This window comes from Cygnus atratus, chromosome 3, assembly GCF_013377495.2.
Source record: "Cygnus atratus isolate AKBS03 ecotype Queensland, Australia chromosome 3, CAtr_DNAZoo_HiC_assembly, whole genome shotgun sequence".
NCBI lineage: Eukaryota > Metazoa > Chordata > Aves > Anseriformes > Anatidae > Cygnus > Cygnus atratus.
The window spans coordinates 91,490,292-91,504,876 of NC_066364.1; the positions used below are offsets into that span (position 1 = coordinate 91,490,292).

The 14,585-nt window shown below is 40.1% G+C and overlaps 1 protein-coding gene across 1 annotated transcript in view; it reads left to right on the top strand.

Moving 5' to 3' along the window:
• The window catches only part of PLB1 (phospholipase B1), an 84,703-nt gene that overhangs the window by 54,185 nt on the left and 15,933 nt on the right, over nucleotides 1–14,585 (top strand). The window contains exons 36-46 of the mRNA XM_050709565.1: nucleotides 237–288; nucleotides 422–502; nucleotides 1,649–1,714; nucleotides 2,075–2,175; nucleotides 4,337–4,418; nucleotides 4,894–4,998; nucleotides 6,759–6,854; nucleotides 7,984–8,055; nucleotides 8,772–8,849; nucleotides 10,853–10,913; nucleotides 11,625–11,683. Of these exons, the coding sequence (XP_050565522.1) occupies nucleotides 237–288; nucleotides 422–502; nucleotides 1,649–1,714; nucleotides 2,075–2,175; nucleotides 4,337–4,418; nucleotides 4,894–4,998; nucleotides 6,759–6,854; nucleotides 7,984–8,055; nucleotides 8,772–8,849; nucleotides 10,853–10,913; nucleotides 11,625–11,683 (853 nt within the window). The remainder of the gene's footprint in view (nucleotides 1–236; nucleotides 289–421; nucleotides 503–1,648; nucleotides 1,715–2,074; nucleotides 2,176–4,336; nucleotides 4,419–4,893; nucleotides 4,999–6,758; nucleotides 6,855–7,983; nucleotides 8,056–8,771; nucleotides 8,850–10,852; nucleotides 10,914–11,624; nucleotides 11,684–14,585) is intronic.

Below are 14,585 nucleotides of genomic sequence, written 5' to 3' on the forward strand. Positions count from 1 at the left end.
TTAATTATTGAACTTGAGTAAAATCTGTATTCAAATCCAATTTGATGATGACTCTTCATAAAGATGTGAACATTTAATTTGATTACTGCAAAATGAGGATTACACTGCCTCATCGTTTAACTCTCCTGGTATCTGACAGCTCACAGATTTAAGGTGTCCAAAGAGCGTTAATGTTGTGCAATGTTGTGCTCTCCATAAGGGTGTATCGTTCACTCATTGGTTGCTCTTCTTCACAGGCACTTACCAACCCAAGCAAGAACTCTCCTGAGACTAATGCAAACTGATTCTGTAAGTTGCCTGGGACTCTGATCTTACAGCACAAGAAGAAACAGGTGTTGCTTCACATGATAGATCCATCTGCAAAGATGCCAAGTGCATATCAAAGAAATGTGTGCTTACTATTTTCTTCTTTGTTACACAGAGAATTGACTTCAATGCTGACTGGAAAATCATAACTGTGTTTATTGGAGGAAACGATCTGTGCAACTATTGCAAGGACCCTGTGAGTATTAGAACCTGTCAACTAAAACCGTAATGGGACTGTGATATCAGTATGTCAAGGGAAATTCACAGATCCTTAGAGCCTTCACAGAGATTATCAAAACAGGAGTACATACAATTCACAATTGAGGTTGCTGCAGACAGTGCCCTGATTAAAAAACAAACAAACAAAAAAACAACATTTACCAGCAACCAAGTAAGATGGTTGTGTTCTCTCTGGCTTACTCCAGGGTAAGAACCACTTTCTGTCTTTTCTGACCACAAACAAAAAATGGAAGGGAAGAAAAGCTTCCTTTGCCTGATCTGGTAACTGCTCTACTGCTAGCAAGGCCTCATTAGATATCCAAGAAAGAACTATACTGCTTTGAACTACCATCAGTCCAATCCTACAATGGTTGTCATCACCCCATAACTCGTATTGTAGGAAAGTGCTAGGGACAGGTGAGGTATGTATGAGGGAAGTTGCTGCAGTGCAGCAATTCATTTGAATTTTATGCTTCTCTGGATTGTGAAGAAGCCTTTAGGGCTGCTGTAAGGAGATCATGGGAGTTGAGTGGGCAGGTGATGGGGAGAGGCCACCTTTCTCTGTCAGATCTTACTCTCTGACTTTAAATATGAAAATTTCCTGCAAGTGCTTTCAGTTCTACTGAAACCACTTGTGCTTGGGAAATGTGCTGCTTCTGCAGTAGCCTTGCTAGGCATTCTTTGCTGCTACCACCAAGTATTATAGCTTTATTTACAGCCGTGTCCTTGACTAGCAATGATTTCACCTGATTTTATGAGAGCTTATCAATTGGCTCTGAGCGTGCCTGTGGCTGCCTGATTTATGCTTTTTAGCATGTGATCAGATTAGGTTCCTTCCCGTATCCTTATGTAAAGCACCCAGTGGACTGGTTAAACATACAGCTTAATATAGGTTTATTTTAAATAGGTTTATTTTAAATCCAAAATTTGACTGAGTCTTTCTATATTTTAGATTAATTGATATGCATAAAATTCTTGGCCTCTAGAAAGAAGCAAGAACATTCTCCTGACCACGGTGTTGTATGGCAGAAAAGGAAAAGAATTAATGTGATTCTTTATCCTCCCAACCCAAATGTCTTGTGTCCCCATTTAGCAATAATCTCTTCTGTTCTGTTTCTGTCAGGATCACTACTCAGCTGTAAATTTCACCAGAAGAATTCAAGAAACTCTTGATATTCTTCATGGACAGGCAAGTACTGTGAAATTGTCCTGATGTTGTAGCTTATACTGGTGTATAATTGATTGATGGGTTTCTTCCATTTTGGTACCAAATGTGGTCTGCTGACTTTGATATGAGCAACTACTCATGTATTATCTGAGAGTAGTGAGATGCTGTTTGAAATGAGAGACAGCAGCATTGAACCATGGTTTTGGAAAAGGATCAACAGCCGAGTTGAAGTTTTGTGGGTTTTGTTGCTTTTTTTTTTTTTCTCCTCCCAACAAGGGAGAAAGGGAAGGGGCGTTGAATGTCTGGACTTTGGCTTAAATTAAGTGCACTGTGGGTTGTATAACCAGTTCCTTATAAGGTGAAGTCTGACTTTCCTTTCAGGTTCCAAAAGCTCTAGTGAATCTGGTTGAAGTGATGGACATCCTCCCTCTGAGACAGTTGTTTGTGGATACCCAAGTTCCGTGCCCCACTTACATGGCAGAGTAAGGCTTGTTTGATTTTCTTTCATACTTGAACTTGTTTTTTGTGATGATAAAGCAAGTTCTTTTTCCATGCTCTTTTCATCATAGAGAAGTATGTCCATAGCACTACAGTTCTATGGGCATCTCATCCAGTGCTGATATCATCCTGCCCAATGGGGTTGCCTAATCTTGGCTTTGATCTAAGAGATTCCCAAGTACATTTGTTTTGTTGGCTGCAAGTATTCCAGGCAGCTCTTACACTAGTTTGTGACTATTGAGTATAAGTAATGGCAGGCCAGCGTTGGTGCACTGGCTCAGAGATGCTCCTTGGCAAAGTTTATGAGTCTGGAGGACTGAGCTGCCTGTTTTAAACAGTAGGGTTTTTTTTTGTTTGTTTTTTGTTTTTTTTTTCAATTTAGCTGAGACATATGAGGACTTCTGATGTTATAGTTAGATAAAACAAGGCACTTTGAGCTACTATTAAGAAGCAGAAGTTTAGGATTCCTGGGCTATGGCAACAATTGGTTTAGGATAAGAGTAAAAGCATGTGAGGCTGCTTAGATTAACACTGGAGAGATTAGAACATAACTGTCTACTGATCGCATCAGAGAAGGCAAGGCTTGCATGGGATTTGGGGCTGGGACTAGAAAAGGGCTAGTAGCACTAGGATTTCATCCGGACCTGGGAAGGCTTACCAGGTTTTGGGTAGAATTAAGCTTGGTAGAAATGAGTGGTTTAAATTGTGCTTCTGGTTTTAGAAGGCAGTTACAGATCTCACTGTGACTCTAATGGTACAGGCTAAGGCAGCACATCAGATGATACATAAAATGAGCAAGGTGATGATATTCACTGGCAAGAAAGAGGCCTGGGCTCAGTATAAGAGGTCAGACTAAAGTAACAGATGTAGCCTTTCTGCTCCAGGATTGAGATGACAAGTTTAGGCTCTATGGAGTAGGGTTGCATTAAAGCTAAAGGTACATTTGTGGAACTACGCTTTGGTTTGGGCTGCTTGTGTTCCCTCCTAGGGCAGGTTAGGATAAAGCTCATGGGCTGGTTAAATTAGGACTTGCATAATAATTCCTTGGACTCTGGTTAAGATAGACGAGGATATGATCTGTAAATCAACTTGACTGAAGACCTTCCTGACTGAAAGCGTTATGGTTCTGGCCTTTTCATGCTGCTATTAGCATAGATGTGTTTAATCCATAAACCTGCTTACAATAGCTGAGACCTCAAAGTAGGGACACCTCAGAGTAGGGTTGCTCTTAACAGATCATTAGTTTTAGTGAAGCTTGGCTCACCTTATCTTGAGTTAATATTTAGGTACTTAGAACTCACTGGGCTACTGCTGCCATGGTCTCTTAGCTCTCAAGCTTACAAAATTTGCCAGACATGACTAGTTTGTAGTAACCTAGGCTCCTGCATCTAAGGTTAAGAGTACAGATGGTTGTGCCCTAGAATTTAGGACTTAAAGACAAGGAGATCTTCTGTGCATTTCATTGAGGTTTGAACTGTAAGGTTTCCTGTGATACATAATGTATACTTCATTGTGCTTGGGTAAAAATTATTGATACAGGGTACCTCAGAATGGGGTTGAAGTCTACAAGTATTTGGATTTTATGGCATTTTGAGGGAATACGAAGTATTTGCAGAGTAGACAGCTATCTACAGTTTCAGTGACTTTATTGTAATGAATAATTTACATTCTTTGCTGATCCTCCAAACAGGAACAAATTCTGTATCTTGGGAAGGCAAAAGGAACTGTTGATTGGAAAGGTATCAACTCAGAGATAATACAGGCAGTAAATTTCAAAGATCTCTTTTCTAGTTCCAGAGGGAATGGCATGTGTCTCTCTCTGTCAGGCTGCAGGGACTTTGGATGCCTTGAATGGGACAAACTGGCATTGTACAGTGTACCTCACCTTTATATGACTGGGGGTGAAACCAAACTGGTATTAGAGTAGTATCATTCATGTGAGGCAGAAAATAATCCAAGGAAAATAAGCCAAGGTTTGAAATGGTAAACAATGGCATGGACAATAAGACACTTTCACAGAAATTCAAGTGTACAAATTTCCTTGTTGCTCCCATGTCATGAGGATGTTGGGTGGCAAAGGACGACTTGCATTCTAAAATATCTAATCCTCTCTGTTCTTGTTTTCTCCTCTAACCTCTCCCACAGTTATCTGTGTAGTTGTGTTCTCACAGGAGAAGAAAACTCAAAAAATTTAACGATGGTGAGGGAAGCCGCCGGAGCTTACCAGGTATGTTTATTAAGAGAGGTGCAGTTACTTTTCCTCCAGTTGAGATGAGCTTTTGATTACCAAGCAACCTGCCTGTTTATAGCAAATCATAGGGCCCTTCGGGGTAAAATATTACTATGAGCTAAGCAGGAGTTAATTTGATGTTATCCAGAACACCACGTGATGAAAACCAGAAGTAAATCTCTTCAGAAAAATAGTGTTTCCTAATACAGATGGACAGGTGAGAGTTCAGTCACCAAAATCCTGTCCCTCACAACTGCAGTGTTGTGTTGCAGCCTTCTCAGCCATTTTTACAAGGCTTACCTTTTGCCAAGGTCTCTGTCTATTTCAGTTAACAAGCAGAAGCTTCCTAATGAATCTTGGGCTCTCTCTCTAAAAGAAAGAAACAAAAATGCAAACAACAACAACAACAACAAAACAGTTTTTATGCAGAGATGTTGATGGGTTATTGGTGGCTGTTTTTGGTTTCTTACAGCTTGGTGTTCAGGGACTGGTGGAGTCTGGCAGATATGACACTCATGAAAATTTCACAGTGATCATTCAGCCCTTCCTCCGAAATCCAAAGATTCCTCTTGGTCAGGTATAGTCTAAAGAGACTTCCGTATGCAAAGAACTAAATGTGGGTATCTAACCTTTACAGAAAGTATGCAAAATAGTTTCAGCTTGTCATGTGCTTTTCTTATTAGAACTTGTTGATTTTTAGTACAATAGATTAGATTTCTTTGTGTAGATATCTGCTCTTTGTTTTACATATTGTTCTGTCAGTATGAATTGCTTTTTTGGACAATGAATCAAAACCTGAATTAAGAGGTTGGTTTGTATATGTTCTCAAGGATATGTAAATATAAAGAAAAATATAGTGTGATTAATAAAAGACGGAGATATTAAGTTACAGTCCTTTAAAGCAACCTAGCTGCATTGCTCACTGAAGACTAGAACGTCGCCTCCTCTTCATGTCCCATAACTTATGTGGCTGACAGAAAGAAAAGTTTTCGTGTGATTTAGAGGAAATAGTAGTTTTATGTAGCGAGCCCTTTTTCCTGTTATTGGCAACTATATTTCAGTTCCTTGAAAAAGTCCCAGCAAGTTATGAATCTAGGAAGTGATCTGTACCTTCTCTGAAACTGAAACTCCACTTGCTAATTTTCATGTAGATCGGTGCTTCCTTCTCTCACCTGGAAGTAAATGCAGATGCAGTGAAATATTTAACAGGGTTTGCCTTAGTATTATTGAACCAGTAGCTAGTGATAAGTTTGAAGAGTTTCAAATACTGCTACAGATAAAACTCTTGAATTTAGAAAACTGGTTGAAAACTTCACAGGTGAAAAAACAAACAAACCAAGCTTTTATTTTTTATTTTTTTGATGAAGCTGGCTCCTGTGAAAAGCCATCCTTAGGGGTTTTGGTACTAAGGTGAGGAACACAAAAATAAAAACAGGAGAAGCAAAATGTTTCTGAACTTTTTTTTTACAGTCTCACAAGCATTAGCTGAGATTTTAAGGAAGTTCAGGGTGTTGTCTTTTCTTAACTCACACAAAATTCAGATGTTCCTGAACTGAAAACTCTGCCTCTAAACTTGGCAAAAGACCGCATATAGATCCAAGTGCTGGTAATCATCCTCATTAGTTTGCTCAAACACACTGAATCAAAAACCTGCTCAAGTTTTGGGGGAGGACTGCTCTGAACAACAACAAAAAAATGTTATTTCAGTTATCTGTGATCTAAACTTGTTCTTGTCTCAATATTCACATGAAAGCCAAGGTATTTAAATATCCAAGCCTTACCTCCTCCAGATGTCCCAGTATCTGTATTAAAGTACAGCTGTGCTTGTAAAGGAGACTGGTCAGTTTGACTGCCTTCTCTCAAGCACTTGTTTTTTGCTCCTTTCAAGCTTGCAGAACTGACACAACTGTGAGAAGATGGATGGCTTCTGTTCCTTCTGGTACAATGTCTATTAAAAATACTCATTCACATGCAAAGGTACAGCAGAGCATAATGGTGCAGAGGCAGCCTGTTCTGATGTTGTGCCAAGGAGAGGATCCCATTTTTATCACAGAACCCAGAGAGAGACTAGATACCAAACTTGAAATGGTGTTTTTGCTGCTGCTTTCTGGATCTGTCCTTGGAAGCACATAAGCATTTCTAGCTAGGTTTTCTGGTGGCTAGTGGACCTGCTGAAGCACACTTTATATCACCAGTTGATGAGGCTTTCCACATTGGAGTGGCAAGAACAAGTAGAGTGAACCTCCTGCTACTGGCTCAGATCTGGCCTCAGCAATCTGAAGTTGGAGCTCTGTGAGTTCTTCTGCACTTACAGGTACTTTATTCTTTCACCTGTAGGACGGGCATCCTGATGTCTCCTACTTTTCACCTGACTGCTTCCATCCAAGCCAGAAAGGCCATTCTCAGCTTGCCAGGGCTCTCTGGAATGCTCTGGTAAGGTGACAGGCTTTGCATACAACACAGTCTTTAGCTAGACCTGGCTACCGTTAAGATTATGTAATAAACATTGCAATGAAGTCCTAGATAACTCTGTAACATGGTAATAGGTCCCCAGCATTTGTTTCTTCTTTTCTAGTCAGATACCCTTAAATTTCTGCCTGCTCACAACCTAGAAGCTCTTGCCTCTTAGATTCTGTGGGGAAGGGAGGGGTGCTGTAAGTGCATGATCAATCAGTCATGATTTCAGCTGAGCAGCTTGAAATCTATTTCACCCATTGTCATGAAAGTCAGGATATTTACTAAGGATGATGTTTCTATGGGCTGATATGAGAAACCATCAAATAAAGAATTGTGACTACATATGCCAATTTAAAATGGATTACTTAAAAGTGTTTTAAATCCTTGTATTTTGAGAGTCTCACTAGGAATTAAAGTAGCTTTAATTCAGTTTAGCTTTACTACCTTTGAAAATGAATAAAACTTGGTAGCAGTGAGTCATAAAGATTGGTTAAGCAAACTCATTTTACTTAGGGTTGTAGTGCAGTAGGAGTATGCATGCAGTCCAAGGCAGTATCTTAGATCCCAAATGGTAACTTCTTTATACTTTGGGGTAATGTCTTAGCTAAAATGATTGCCTGCAATCATCAAGCAGTACCTCTAATTAAATTTTGTTTAATCTTCTACATATAAACAGCCTTTTGTTGGAGCTGCCATCGTGCAACTTAGCAATAAAAACTGAGGGACTCTTAGTGTCTTCTCTTTTATGCAAGAGAACAGAGTTTACAACCTCGCCTTCTGGCAAAAGTCCAAGGTACTTCATGTGCCTGCCAAAATCATCCTGGAGTTTAAGCTGATCCAGCATAGCTCTCTACTTCCCTTTTTAAACTTCTTTCTAGAGTTGCTGTTTTGTTGCTCAGTTGCCATGTTCCTTCTGAGGAGCAAAGGCATTTCAGCCTTGGATAAATCAAGGTCTGTAAATGCAGGCAGTTTAAAAAAAAGTTTTAAAAAAATAAAAACCTGAAAGGTGTGTTTAGATTCTTTTGGATAGAATTGTTATACAAATGTAAGATGAGCTGAGACAGCTACAAACTTTTGCTTATTTATTTATTTTTGTCCATCCTAGTTACAGCCTGTAGGCCAGAAAGCTGACTCATTTGACTTCATGGTTGACGCTGTCCTCAGCTGCCCAACTCAGGTAAATATCCCCATGTTGTGGAAGCTGGGTATCAGGCAGACCTACGTGCTTGTGCAGCCTGTAGACAGCAGGGGTTCAATATGTCTGGGGCAAGTTTGCTGAAAACTTTCCTCCTCTGCTTACCTCTGAATGAGCAGGTGCCATCAATGTACCTGCTCTGGTATCCCTCGGCCTTTTATTGTGCAGTGAATGCTGACTGAGAACGTGCTGATTTGTGTGTTTTCAGTTTTAGCCTAAACAAATGTGCCTTTCTTCATTAATGCAGCCTCCATTAGTAGGGGACAAAACCAACTATGCAGTCTGTACAGCCTCTTTTGGAGGGAAGAGAGTGCCATATAGTAGTCAATCTTTTATTCCCTGCTGACACAGGTCGAGGTTTCTCCAGAGCTTACATCAGTGTCTTTTGAAAGAATTAAACAGCCAATAATGTTTAATAATTTGTGGAAAGCTTAGGAGAGGGGAATGTTAAATTGCTAATCAGGATCTGGCATATGTCATTTTTGCCATAAGGTGCTAAACAAAAATCTTGCTTCTGAATTTTAAAGTAAGGAGCATGGTTTCAAAATATAGATACCTCTTTTGCAGCTTAGACAATTACTTTTTTGGTTTTTCTTGATGTCACTTGCTCTGGATTGTGCCGTGTGTTTTTTGCCTAATCTCTCTCTCTCTCTCTCTCTCTTTCTTTTTTCTTTTTTTTAATTTCTTCTTTCTCCCAGGCTACACCCTTCCTGGCAACATATAAAAATAGCAACTACACCCATCCAACTGTGGTTCCCACCAGTGAGCCAGCAGAGGTAACTGTTGCATACTTTGCTGCATTTTAGACAAACTATGCAAAACGGTCCCTGTTTGGTGACTGTTCACACATTATCCTGAATTTATAAATGTGATAACCTATTAGCAGTTTTCAGACAGAGAAGTCTATCTTGGATTGCATTGTTTTCTATGTAAATAAATGTTAAACTCTTCTTTTCCCAAAAAGCAGACAAAATTAATTGTATCAATTGGTGCAATTGTATTGAAAATTTTCTCTACAGTTAGTCACCCAAGGTGCATTATTAATGCATCCCTAACAGTAGGGCAAGAGAACTTAGGATCCTGAGTACCCGAATGATCTGAGGACTCTTCTTGAGCCACTGTACTTCCATGCACTCAAGTGTGCTCAACCTGCAGAGGGCAGTCATCTTTACTTATTGGATTTGCTGCCAGCTGCAGAGGAGGTGACAGGGATTGGTCCTCCAAAGGATTCACTTTCCATGATGACTGAGCAACTACCACAGGGCAGATTAAACAAACTGCAGAAACAAACTTTGTGTAGGACTTGAAGAAATGGGGCAGTAACTTGCTCTTGACAAATGGTTGCTGGCACACAGATTTTCTGCAAGGGTTGCTCTGTTTTGGTGATACAAGTATGGTTGGGGATGGCAGTCAAAGTGGACTGGGGCTAGTTGGACATACCAGGGGTCCTCATACCTAACTAAATTATGAAAATCTCTGTGAGTCTTGAGGGCTGCAAAGAGCAACTGCTAATATTGTTTCAACGAGCCATAGTTTGCAATGTTGAAATAGGATTTTTGTCTGTAGAGCTAAAATTATACCTTTAATGGATAATTCTTGCACTTACTGAATCTCAATGGCAATAGCTTTTGAAGTGATAAAGTAAAGAAGCAGTAGAGAGAGTAAAAGAACAGGTTCCTCTCTGATCTAAAAATACTCTCAGCAGTCCTTTCTAACTTCTGGAAGCATCCTTTAACTAGCTGGTTGATAGTAGAGCCTATTACACCATTATATAGGAGAACAGACACATTTGTCTTGACATTTTTTAATACTATCTGTGCTTTCTGAAGACCACTGGTCTGTGTAGTTTTTCTCTGAAAGGTGGAATTGTACAATCACAGAATAATTCAGGTTGGAAGGGAACCTCAAGGCATCCCTAGTCTAACCTCCTGCTCTAAGTAGGGTCAGGTCTGAGATCAGTATAAGCAGATATCTTTGCTCTTACAGGGACTGCCCATTACAACAGCTATAGTCTTTCACTCACTGCCATCTTAGCTAACATTTGTGCTTACTACCGAAGAGCATGGGCAACACCTTCATCAGATACCTCTGCTGGTGAATCAAGATATCAGTGATGTGTGGTTGCCTTGGTTTCATTATGGGCGGAATAAACATAATAGCTATGATACCTCCTACAGATGTATGGTAAAATCTGAGGCTGACAGTTCTGTTTTCTGAAACATCAGAGGGTTCAAATTCTCTTAAAATTTTATGTTCAGTGAAACAAGCAATTTTTGGAAGCTTCTAGGAAAAGAATAGGGATGTACACAGGAAGTAGGAATAATGTAGTACGTGAATATAATGTAACTTTTGTTTACTTCTGTTTTCTTTGGATTTACATCTGGTATCTCTTTAGACAGAGTGGTACTTCAGACCTGAAGACCCTACCTCCTAGGTCATGGACAAAACACCCAGGCTATAGAGGAGGGAAAAAAATATATCCTTCTTATGAAGCCTTTGTTATAAGCAATATTTCTAGATGATATGTTTTGGCTAGAAAATGTCACCAAAAGTTATTGATGTTTTGACAGCATTCCACAAAGAAGAGGACAGGCTGGTCTTAAAGGTCTTTTCCTACCTAAACGATTATATGATTCTATGACTCTTCAGCTGTATAGGCACCAAAATAGGATCTATTTTTGAATTTGGTTTTGCCCTTTACTGCACAATTAAACTATATATGTATTCCACATTGTCTTCTAACCATAACATGGCACAATTTGATAAACTCTCATTTCAGAACTGGGGCAGTGACCTGTCTTGTTCGGAACAGACTCCATCCAGTCGTGTCCCAACATCAGGTGAGAGTGACCTCATGAGCTAAAATCCCGAATAGGAAAGATTTCACCTTTTTTTGTTTGTTTGTTTTTGTTTTTTCAAGATCAATAAGATCTTGAAACTGCAAATCTTAGATAGAAAGTAAACAATAAAAGCTAATATATTTAACTGCAAAGCAGGAAAGTCCATCCTGCCATACGTGACAAGCTTTACAACACAGCAGGTGTGCTCTCTGTGGATAAATACAATTATGTTTATCAAATCCATACATTATATATAGCAACATGGCAGATTAAAATTGCCTAGGTTGGTTAGCAGCTCAGCAGGTGTGATTTACCTGGTGAGCCTTGTCTGATAGGAAGCACAGTAGCAGTGCTGTTCATAACTGGGAGGTTTTATGGGCAGATTGCTAATGGGAAGTATTGATCTACGACCCAAACCTTAGAAACCCTAAGCATATCTAATCCATTTTCACTGTTTTCCTACATATGAAAAGCTGTTTTAAAGCCTATGTATTTACTTGTTGGTTGAGTATACTGTTGCAAGCAAATGGCAAGAAGTTTTGCCTTTTGCCTAGCGGGTACATAGAACTTGAGGCTCATTCTCCCTAAAAGTCTGTAAAAATACCATCAGGTTGGAACTAAAGACTTGGACCTTTATTCTGCTATTTATTCTGATAAATAGTATTTTGTGTCAGTTATCATTAATCATGATTCTTCTCCTACCTCTTTTAGTACATGAGCTACAACCTGCTGATATCAAAGTTATTGGCGCACTGGGAGATTCCCTGACTGTAAGTACTGCTGTATAGCCGGGTTTAGAATGAGAAGAGTAGGTGTCAATTTCTACCTATACACGGTCATGTCAGGCAGAAAGCAAACTGCTTTGGCTTGGCAAAGCAAAGCTCATCTACCTGTGCCCCTTTGAGAAGAAATAGCCTGAAGGGATCTGAGTGACACTGGCAATTGTGTAATCCAGTAATGAATAATTCAGGCCAGGACAGAAATGGGATCATATCCTCCATTGCACAGAATCTATTCAAGTGTTTTTGAAAAGGAAGAGGTCTCCCTTGTAGTAGTAGTATTTTCTGACATAAGAACAAGCAAGAGACATTTTTTATGCGATAAAAAATTGCTGTAAATTGCTGTCTTGCTGTAAATTCCTATGGAAATAACTGGTAGCTGACCAAAGTGCTTCTCTCCTGAGACAGTTCTGACACTTCAGTATATCAGAATTTTGCTTTCAGCTGTTGCTTCCTGGATTAGGCACCTTTCAGTTAAAACTATGATGTATATCATGTATTGAGAAATGCACATTGAAAAGAAAGAATCATCATAGAAAATAAAGGCCCCAGAAAAAGAATAACAGGAAATACTGCAGATCTGCACTGAAGTTTTTTGAGGAAAAAGTTCCAAAGTTACACAGCACTACAGAATTGTTCTGGCATGGGATGAAGGCAAATATTGGTGTCAACATGAATTGTAACTCCTGAGCTAAACGGGTGCTCATTCTAGCAGCTTCAGCTCCTGTAGAGTTCAGAAGGAGTTGAATGGACTAAAGCCTTCAAATGATCAGGCTTATCAACTGGCAGGTGTGCATGTCTTCACCTCCTCATTAACGCTGAAAACTGATTTTGGTGTTCCTGATGTAATCCTGGCTTCCTGCCTGCTGAGCTTTGAGCTTTTCTTAGAAGACCTCAGTAATGATCCTGCAAGCCTCCCTCCTATCCATGGCTACAACACTTAAAATTAATTGCTTGATTTCCTCCCCCTAGTGCACACATCTCTTCTTCAAATTTTCATTCTTCAGTACGTGAAATTTCTCGGAGATGCCTAATAATAAGGGCCAGACTCTGATGCTTGAGGACTTTGTCTCAACAGCTGAGCAAGGCAATTTTCATATTGCTGTTATTCACGAGGTTCTTATTAGTTGCCATTGCTGCAGAAAGGTGTGACATTTTTTATGGGAAGTAGTGCTGGTTGGGGCTGGGGCTGGGGGGCGGGGAAGGACACAAATAGAGTATTCCTCACACACACATTTGCGCACAAAAGAAAGTCTATTATAGCTAGCAGCAACACCTACTTTGTACTTCATAACCATCCCTGGTGCAGAGGGACTGCAGCAAAGATCTGTCTTGGTCCACTAAGGCACTGATTTCTTCCTCCTGGTATTTCCCAGAGGAGCCCTGAATACAGTCACTATTCAGGGCTGTATTGATACCATGAAGTTGTGGTTTAACCAAGAAGGCAGCTGAGCACAGCACAGCTGCTTCACTCCCCCCTCCTCATTCCTTGTAGGATGGGGGATAGGACTGAAAAAGGCAAAAGTATAAGAACTTGTCCGTTGAGATAAGAACAGTTTAATGAGAAAAGAGGAGAGGGAAGAATAAACAGAACCCAAGCAAGTGACATACAAATCAATTGCTCACCACCAGCCAACCAATGCCCAGCCAGCCTCTGAGAAACAGCAGCCTCCCCAGCCAACTGCCCACATACTTATTTTTCAGCCTAACACCACATGGTATGGGACATCCCTTTGGCCAGTTTGGGTCAGCTGTCCTGGTTGCATCCCTTCCCAGGTTCTCGTGCACACCCAGCCTCCTCACTAGCAGGGCAGTATGGAAAGCAAAAAGGCCCTGATTCAGTGCAAGCACTGCTCTGCAACAACTAGAACACTGGGGTCTTGTAAATGCCATCTTCACCCTAAAACACAGCACCATACCAGCTACTATGAAGAGAATTAACTCTATCCCAGCTGAAATTAGGACACATGGCTTTTTGAGGAGTACAAACTGAAATTAAACCATTAATAAACTATAAAGCTGCAGAAGAACTCGTTTTCATTATTACTGTGCTGAATGTGAGTCAAGGTGCTGACCTTGGTAGAAGGTGGTTGTTTTTTTTTAATTAAATAAACTTCTTATCCCAGTCCTGTGAGCACTCAAATCCATCACCAATTTCTTTGTTATGGTGGCTTTTCTTCATACTAAATAATAATAATAGTAAAGTTCACCCTGCAAGAAGACTGTTCTCAGTCTAGATGCAGTTGGAGATTAATGAAACATTGAACAATTTTGTCGTGTCACTGGCTGGAAATGCATCTGTCCAACTTCTCAGCACCATTGCACACTGAAAGCAAAAGATATGCCGACACACTTATCTGTATTGGCAAAAAAAGAGCCTGCCTACACCTCACTCAGTCTGCGTGTTAGACTAGCAGACTGGGTCCCAGAAGAGAAAAGTGGGTTTTGCACCAAAGATTTGTTTTCTTGGCAGATTAAAAACCAGCTCCTCTACTGATTTATTTACAGCTAAACTGGCAGGGAATTTTTCATCAGTGTTTTTCCCTGGATTATTAAGTCTCTCAAAATCGGCTTTCTTCAGGAAATGCCAGAATGAAGCATTTTCCATTAGAAAAATTCAAACAAATAGAAAGCTGTAGATGTTAATCTGGGTCCCCTAGGGTTTCTGAAACTAATATTAGAGTTGTAGTTCCAAAGCAATATGTCTTTGGCCTTACAGCCTGATGTCCTCTGGCCAGGCTATATCTCCTCTGATGCTCCAAGGTCTATTGACTAGATGAAATGCTTTTGAATATGAGGAGAAGGCCATGAATTTGAAGTGTAGGAGATGCAGGGCTGACTGGGGGCAGTTTATGCTGGTGAATAAGAAGATGGAACACTTATGCTGTAACAG